This window comes from Haliotis rufescens, unplaced genomic scaffold (genome assembly GCF_023055435.1).
Source record: "Haliotis rufescens isolate VD_foot unplaced genomic scaffold, xgHalRufe1.0.p SCAF_15, whole genome shotgun sequence".
In the NCBI taxonomy this organism is placed as follows: Eukaryota; Metazoa; Mollusca; class Gastropoda; order Lepetellida; family Haliotidae; genus Haliotis; species Haliotis rufescens.
This window is the reverse complement of record NW_025963835.1, coordinates 2416914-2424937: the sequence shown is the minus strand read 5'-3', so window position 1 is coordinate 2424937 and position 8024 is coordinate 2416914. Positions and strand designations below refer to the sequence as shown.

The 8024-nt window shown below is 41.3% G+C and overlaps 1 protein-coding gene across 3 annotated transcripts; it reads right to left on the bottom strand.

The window, feature by feature from the left end:
* Window positions 1-2402: 2402 nt before the first annotated feature.
* On the bottom strand, window positions 2403-7779 carry LOC124135027 (inosine-uridine preferring nucleoside hydrolase-like). Of its 3 annotated transcripts, XR_007220971.1 has the most exons (6): window positions 7581-7779; window positions 6887-7061; window positions 6220-6336; window positions 4961-5094; window positions 4302-4444; window positions 3385-3428 (listed from the first exon to the last, which is right to left on the bottom strand). XR_007220971.1 is itself a non-coding variant. In XM_046500182.2 (5 exons), exons 1-5 carry the CDS (start codon window positions 7752-7754, stop codon window positions 3102-3104), a joined length of 927 nt encoding a protein of 308 aa, XP_046356138.2. In that variant the 5' UTR covers window positions 7755-7779; the 3' UTR covers window positions 2403-3101. The 3 variants fall into 3 exon arrangements, 2 of the variants coding, with proteins under 2 accessions (XP_046356138.2, XP_048251863.1); XM_046500182.2 differs by lacking the exon at window positions 4302-4444 and having other exon boundaries at window positions 2403-3428; XM_048395906.1 differs by lacking the exon at window positions 4961-5094 and having other exon boundaries at window positions 2403-3428.
* Window positions 7780-8024: the final 245 nt, after the last annotated feature.

Here is an 8024-nt window from a genome sequence, read left to right as displayed (position 1 = left end):
GCCAGTTTCTATCGGTAGATTATGATAAGATGTAATAAATCTTAGTAATGGAATATAGAATCGCTTTGGAAAAGATAGATATGCGTCAAATAATGGATACGTTTTGAGATATTGATAATAAAGACCTTTTGAGCTCGAGGCAACATCATTTCTCCACTTTTGGTAAGCAGTGCTACGCCGAACCCGGCTAATCATACTCGATACACGCTAATGTAACTAAGACGTGTTACAGTCAATGAAAACACTCGAGTGAAGTATCGCGAATAGCAAGTGTATGCTTTTCGAAGCAGTTGCAGTGTTGTGAGTTATCAGTTGTAGCAGTATGCACCTGCATTATTATTATCTGTTCACGTTGGATATATAAAATAATTATAATAATTACACAACAATTTATGCCCATGCTTTCTGCAGGGAAAATAACTCAATTTCTCTTTTATAAAAAAGAATTTTGGAAAATACCTTTTTACAGAAGCGCTGAAAGGACATGAATAGGAAAACAAAATAATTACATGTCTCTATTTCCGATTGTGATATCATTTATGCAAGTTTGAGAAAAGACACAATTCAACTCTGAATCATATAATTCTAACCATTTTGCTAAATAGTTTGATGAGCCACGATTTTACAAGTAGTTTTACCGTGAAAGCTATCCACATTTGCCATTATAAATGCATAAATTGTGACTTTTGCATAAGTCAGTCATTCTTAATCCATAATTATTTGGTTTACTAGTATCCTTTTGGGTGATTCCAAGCTCTGCCCTCATGTCATCAACATTAAGTTCTAGATTCTCAATTATATGTTCATCAAGAGTGACAAAATCAGACAAATGTTTTTATTCCAGCTTTGAAATGTCGAGAATCATAATATCTGTGTAGGATGATATATCAGTAAGAGTATTCCCAATAGACTGGAACATGTCATCACTTGAGCATCTTGAACCTTCTAGGGGGAAGGTATGATATCCAGGGTCAGGTCTCCTTTATTTCTAGTAGAGGTGGGTAAATCGGTGAAAGGGAGTCGGCTATCTGATGGTTATTGAACATTGAACAAGTTAAACTTCTTGGCCAAAATACCTTGTTTTGACTTTGCCAATCCGAGCAGAAATTCAATTAATATGCATCCCGACACAGATCCGCAAGAACTGGGGAACAATTGGTGGCCATGGCGATGGCCACTTCTCGCCTAAATGTCTTACCCTCACGTTCATAGTGTCTATGGGGCGGTCGGGTAGTCTAGTGGTTAAAGCCTTCGCTCGTCACGCCGAAGACCCGGGTTTAATTCCCGACATGGGTACAATGTGTGAAGCCCATTTCTAGTGTCCCCCGCCGTGATATTGCTTGAAAATTGCTTAAAGCGGCGTAAAACCATACTCACTCACTCATAGTGTCACTGTGCAGTGTCTGGTTCGCTGGTCTCAGTAAATATTAGGTTATCTCATACAGATCTGCAGCGTTGATCTACCATATACTCTTTCATCTGCAGAGTTTGATATACTATGAAACGAAAGATACATTTGGGCATTCACCCACTTGTGTCTGAAGCGCCTGAATATCCTTCTTAGGTTTTCTTTGTCTGAAAGCTGCTCACTGACTCCATACCTAATTCGATTCTTACAACATTCTCCTTAAGATTATCTAAATCTGCAATCTTTAACCAGACACTTTAACTTGGATGTCAAGAATGGATTTCTCTATCGTGTCGTTTTGCAAGTTTTATTTTTTTAAGTAGATGGATAACTGTGTTCATATTAGGGTCACTTGAATGAGTGTAGCAGGAGTGTACTCCGGCGTGGATTGTGCTCATGTCAGTCCCTGGATTGTCGTGTCCAGTGTTGGTTGTTTACAGACCGCCACCATACAGCTGGAACAACTGCTGACTGGGACGTTTAACAAACAAACAATAATGTAAATAGTGTAACTGTATGGCTTCAAACATCTTGAATACATTTCAGTTGTCTTAAGTTTTCTAAAACTCAGAAGTGACCTTCAGTCAATGGTATCAATATGGAGACCGAGGGTAGGCTTGTGGTTCCCCTGGGATCGATTACAAGCACTGAGGCAACCAGCTAGCTTTTCACACGTTTACTCATTCAACCAAACTCATAAAAACAATTCATCACTAAAAGCATACATGAAAGAAGATCCGGGCGGGCGCGAAAAGGGTCTTCAACAACCTATGCCTTTAGTAAGAGACGACTAACTAGATCTTGAAGTCAGGCTCGCTGACCTGGTTGATGCATGTCATCGTATCCAATTTGTGTGGTTTAATGCTTATGAATTCAATAACTGGATTGTCTGATCTAGACTCGATTATTGACAGACTGTTGTCATGTAGCTGTAATATTGCTGAGCGCGGCGTTCAACGACAAACAACATGAAGAAGGTCACTTTGATCGTTTATTTAAACCTTCAACCTTAATATAACGTCTGTGTATATACGCGTGTGCATTATATCCACCACCACTCCCTGAAAACAGTAATGATCACACCGACTTTTGACAAGTCCCCCATAAGTTACACATACCATTTGTTATGCACTCAGATTTTGCCAGTTGTGATGGAATTGTCCAGCTTACTTATAATTAGGCCGATCTGCGTGAAATTAGATGCTGAGAACCTGAGTGACAGGTTAGATAACTTATTTATATTGGAAAACAAACTGGAAAATAAATCCAAAAAATTGTGATACAAGCAATAGAATTAAACTCATTATAAAAAAACTCACTGTCTAATAAGACCCTTGGATGAGGGAAAAACACTAGAATGGGCCTCACACATTGTACCCATGTTGACAATCCGACCCGGGTCTTCGGTGTGGCGAGCAAACGTTTTAACCACTCGACTACCCGCTCAACCCATGTATATTAATATGTATGATGAAGTAACGTAATGCAGTGCTGAATAGTGAAGAATTTGTGAACATACAAAAGCCATACACATACACACACATGTGCATGCACGTCGCTATATAAGTGCAATAAGTGCAATTATCTTGGAGGCGACGTCAAACCCAATTTCATCTCACATTTGAGCTGTGTGACAAAATGCGTGTGTTACAAAGGGTAGGATACCCTGGTGAAGATAGCTGAGGCGGTATTATCATTGAAGCATGTCCAGTACAAACTGCTTCACCTTCTCAACACAGATTTTCTTAATTATCGTCACATTTGGCTCATTGCCCATTCTATCCTTCCAGTCAACGACCATTTGACCTCGGGTCAGGTGTCCGTGTAGCTCCACAGTTGCATGAACAGCCTCCTTGTCCAATATGCTTTCCCTGTCCAGCACTGTTGTCATGGCAAAGAGATCACATGACTGGAAACCTGGTTGTCGTCTGCTCTTGACTTTCTCAATCCAATGTTCGGTGATTTTCTTGAAGAAGTTAGCTCTCGGGGTGCCTAGGCCGATCCATTTGTCGTAGACAGCCTACAAATATGTGCGAAAATAAATTGAATACGGTTTGTACTTTACGTGCAGATTTTATGAGAGTTAAAATATCTTTATGATTTGACCACGACGATTTGATTCTCTCAGACGTTTACAAGAGTTCGTATATTCCAAGATATCTGCATTATCATTGGTAGATAGCATGAGCAAATATCCAGGGCATGACACAATTAATCAGGTAACACCTTAACATCTCAAGCCTCATTCGTCGACTCTAACAAAGGGAACCTGTGTCAGCCTTGGGAATTCCGTTCTAAAAAGTAGCTGAGAAGACTTATGGGAACATTACTTCACCAGTCCTTAGAGTTTGTAACTATTTCTGCTTGAACGAGACAAACATGCTTACCATCTATTTATTTTCAATTTGTAGAAACTCAAAAGCACTTAGAATTATAACTCTCAAATGCTACTAGGCTATGACGACTACTAGTAGTATAGGGAATGGGGGTTCTGGACCACCGCCGCCTAGACCAGATTCATACCCTAACACGTTACTGTGGGGGAAATGACCTCTGTGGTAGCAGTGTTTGAGGGTATGAATCGGGTCTTGGTGGCAGTGGTCCAGAACCCCCATTCCCTATACTACTCGACTCCCATCACTTGAATTGACTACCTAAATCTAACAGTCTCGAGCTAGCGAAGGTTGCTCTGAATGCAAATAACAGACCGAGGATCATAATCCACATTCAGCAGATCCTGGCAACTCGAGGAGAAAAAATCCGTATATCGGTGGCTTAGAACACGAGATTACGCGTGACTTTGTGGAGAAAGTGCTGAGTCAGCTTTACGACGCAACGCCTCAGTAGCATGCAAACCTCCGTCAGCATTCATTAAGGTAGTTCATATCCATACCCATGGTATCTGTCTCTGTGTATCCAGACAAACCTCCCACGGAATAATAGACAGTGGGGCCTTAAGCGAACTCAGGCAGATGTATGCGGCTTCAGGGTCGATATAAAAGTTGAACTCCGACGAAACCGTGACGTTTCCACGAGCTGAAAGAAAACAAAGCAGTTCGGAAGTACCTAATTGTTCACCTATCTGTCTCTGTGAGATCTACAACAATGGTATTGTGGGACTTGGCAGTCTTCCTGGATCTCTGTATGGATGAAGACACTGAGGCATAGTAAAGGTAAATATCATCTAGCTGAACCGAGTTGCGTTCAATAGCCCTACAGGACCCGCTGGTCATAGGTTAGACCCCAGAAACGTGAAGATCGTGATCCTTAGTCTGCCAGCAAGATGGTACTGGTTGTTACCCTGCCTGGCGCTCAGCATTAAGGGGACACAGGACTGGTCAGCTCGGAGTCAGTGTATTGTGTCAGAATTAAGTATAGGGCATGGTATCCAAGTTAGTTAGCACTATAACACCGGCAGTAAACAAACACACACACACAGACACAGACGGCTGTGGTAATTCCAGAGCCAATGAGTTGGGCTTTGGGCGTTGGGCGATGGGCATGTTGACCTGGTTACCTATCGGACTTTAATCCTACACACCTAGGACCTACCCAGGGGATGTTTGTATCGAGGCAAACCTCATACGGGAGGATAGCTATATTCTTCAGCTCTCTCAGTGAAATAAAGGCTGCCTCACAGTCACAGTAGAAGTTGTGCTCAGCTGAGGTGCTCAGCCTTCCCTTACCTGGAAACAAATCACACAAAGCAGTTCGTATAAATAGTGTGATTATATTCTTATAATTAAATTGTGGCCAGTTACTTGGGTTTCGCACCATATAGTCAGAAATTGCAGGTACATACATGTATATCAATACTGGTAAAATAATAGAGTCTTTGTCAGAGAAGTTACCTTTTTCTCTAAATCCTTCGATACACACACGTTTAACTTACAATGAGCCTGTTACAATGTGTGATATGTGTGTGTGTGTGATATGTGTGTGATATGTGTGTGTGTGTTTGTGTGTGATATGTGTGTGAGAGAGAGAGTGTGTGTGATATGTGTGTGAGAGAGTGTGTGTGTGATATGTGTGAGAGAAAGAGAGTGTGTTTGTGATATGTGTGAGAGAGTGTTTATGATATGTGTGTGTTTGTGTGTGTGGTGTGAGAGAGAGAGAGTGTGTGTGATATGTGTGAGAGAGAGTGTGTGTGATATGTGTGTGTGAGAGAGAGTGTGTGTGTTTGTGATATGTGTGTGAGAGTGTGTGTGTGTGATATGTGTGTGATATGTGTGTGTGATATGTGTGTGTTTGTGTGTGTGGTGTGTTTGTGAGAGAGAGAGAGAGTGTGCGTGATATGTGTGTGAGAGAGTGTGTGTGATATGTGTTTGAGAGAGAGTGTGTGTTTGTGATATGTGTGTGAGAGTGTGTGTGTGATATGTGTGTGAGAGAGAGTGGGTGTATGTGTGTGTGAGAGAGAGAGTGTGTGTGTGATATGTGTGTGTGTGATGTGTTTGTGAGAGAGTGTGTGTGACATATGATTGTGAGAGAGTGTGTAAGTGATATGTGAGTGAGTGTTTGAGAGAGAGTGTGTGTATGTGTGTGAAATGTGTGTCAGAGAGTGTGTGTGTGATATGTGTGTGAGAGTGTGTGTGTGAGTGATATGTGTGTGTGTGATATGTGTGTGAGAGTGTGTGTGTGTGTAATATGTGTGTGAAAGATTGTGTGTGTGCGTGTGTGTGATGGTAAACACCCCCCCCCCCCCCCCCCTTTAAAAAAACTCAAATAAAATAAAAAAATCAATTAATAGATAAATTTAAATACAACAAAATGCAAAAAAATATATACCGAAAATCCAATGCTGGGTCCCTTACCTTCAATATTACCTCCCATGATAAACACCTCCTTTAGTTTCTGTCCAAGGTCTGGATCCAGGCGCAACGCAAGGGCGATGTTGGTCAGAGGCCCCAGGGGAATTAGAGTTATCTCCCCTATGCCGTAACGATCACAGAAGTTGCATTATTCAATTTTCGAGAACCAAATTAATTATTTGGGAATCAAAGTATAATGATTTTTGTCTTCAAAATCAAAAACAAACCATAACACTTATCTATTTATAAGATGGTTTACGGATTTCTGTTTCTTAAAACCATTGGCCGGTGGTCGAAATAGGGATAAAAATAAATTCAAAATAAAACTAGCTAATATATTTCGGATTTGTAAGCAAGTATAAGGTCACTAGGATGCGAAATAAAAACAAATTTCAAAGTCACTATTTTTCGCATGGCACTGTGGTGAAATGTTACAGAATTGTTAATATTTTTACAAATTGAAGTAACCGTGAATCTGTGAATATTTGAGCAAACAATAACGGGTCATTGAACTTGTCGCAGTCAGTCAGGTAAACAACTTGCGATATTCCCTATTTATTAGCTTGATTATCAGACTGGGCTTTAATTAATTCATTCACCACTAGATTTTTTTCCTGCATTCCTGGTTGTTTGACTGTAAACCAAGTAAATAAGAAATATAACGTCATACCTCGATACTTGTTGATAAGTCTTAGTATAGCCATTACAGCATGTTCAGACTGTAGGTCTGCGATATCCACCTCCTCGGACCACGTGACGTCACCCATTCCGTCAACCCCGTGAAAGTGAGACGCATCCGTTTCGTTGTCAAGGATGGGGCGATCTGCACCTCTGTATACAGGAATCTGAGACACAGGGGGCGGGCACTTAGTGAGGAGGGTCGTGTACATTTAATGACAGTAGCAAAATTACATAGATTAAAAAATAAATTCTGTGAGTGCTTCTGTTTGTTTGTTGTTTAACTCTGCACTCAGCAATATGCCCGCTATATGACGGCGGTCTGTAAATATCCGCGTAAGGACCAGACAACCCAGGGATTGACATCATGAACATCGATCCACGCAATTGAGATACGATTACATGCATCAACCAAGTCACCGAGCCTGACTACCCGATCCTGTTAGTTGCCTCTGACGATAAGCATGAGTTGCTTGAGGCCTATTCTAATCCGGATGTTCAAGGGTGCTGAAGTGTAATTTGATTGGCCGGCTATTTATAGCGCCGTGTTCACAACGAAGCCATGGTGGTGGATTGGTCCAAGGTAGTTTTTACATTAAAATGTCGATATTATGCACCGGATCGTAAAGGAAGGAGCCTCGCTTGTGCTCCGTAAGTTGTGATGTATATGTCTGTCACATACTCACATCCTGCTTGCCACATTCCTTGAGGACTCGGAGCGTGTTGACGCACACTTTGTCTAGGTCTATATTTCCCCGTACACACGTGATCGCCAACACCTCCACATCAGCTCGCGACAGCAGTAGCATCAATGCCGTGGCGTCGTCAATCCCGGTGTCTACGTCAACAATCACCTTCATATTTCTCCTTTTGAAGTTGCAGTGTTATTTTACCTTGAAAAAGAGATGTCTGTACAGCGGTTGTTTTCGGCAACGTTAGGACACAATATCATACATTTACAATAATATACTAATGGTGAAGAGGGGCGAGATGAGATTAACGTCGCGTTCAAGATAATTGAACAAAAAGACTCCGAGCTGAGCTGTCCTTATTTTATCGTCTGCCGAGTGCCAGGCAGGGCAACAACAAGTACCATCTTTTAACATTTTTTATATGAAGCGGCCGGGTAT

Coding starts and splice junctions, on each gene's coding strand:
- LOC124135027 (XM_048395906.1), bottom strand. CDS start 7,754: ATGAAGGTGATTGTTGACGTAGACACCGGGATTGACGACGCCACGGCA. Junction 7,062..7,580: donor AGGAATGTGGCAAGCAGGAT/GTGAGTATGTGA, acceptor CCTGTGTCTCAG/ATTCCTGTATACAGAGGTGC. Junction 3,429..4,301: donor CACAGAGACAGATACCATGG/GTATGGATATGA, acceptor ACATATTTGTAG/GCTGTCTACGACAAATGGAT.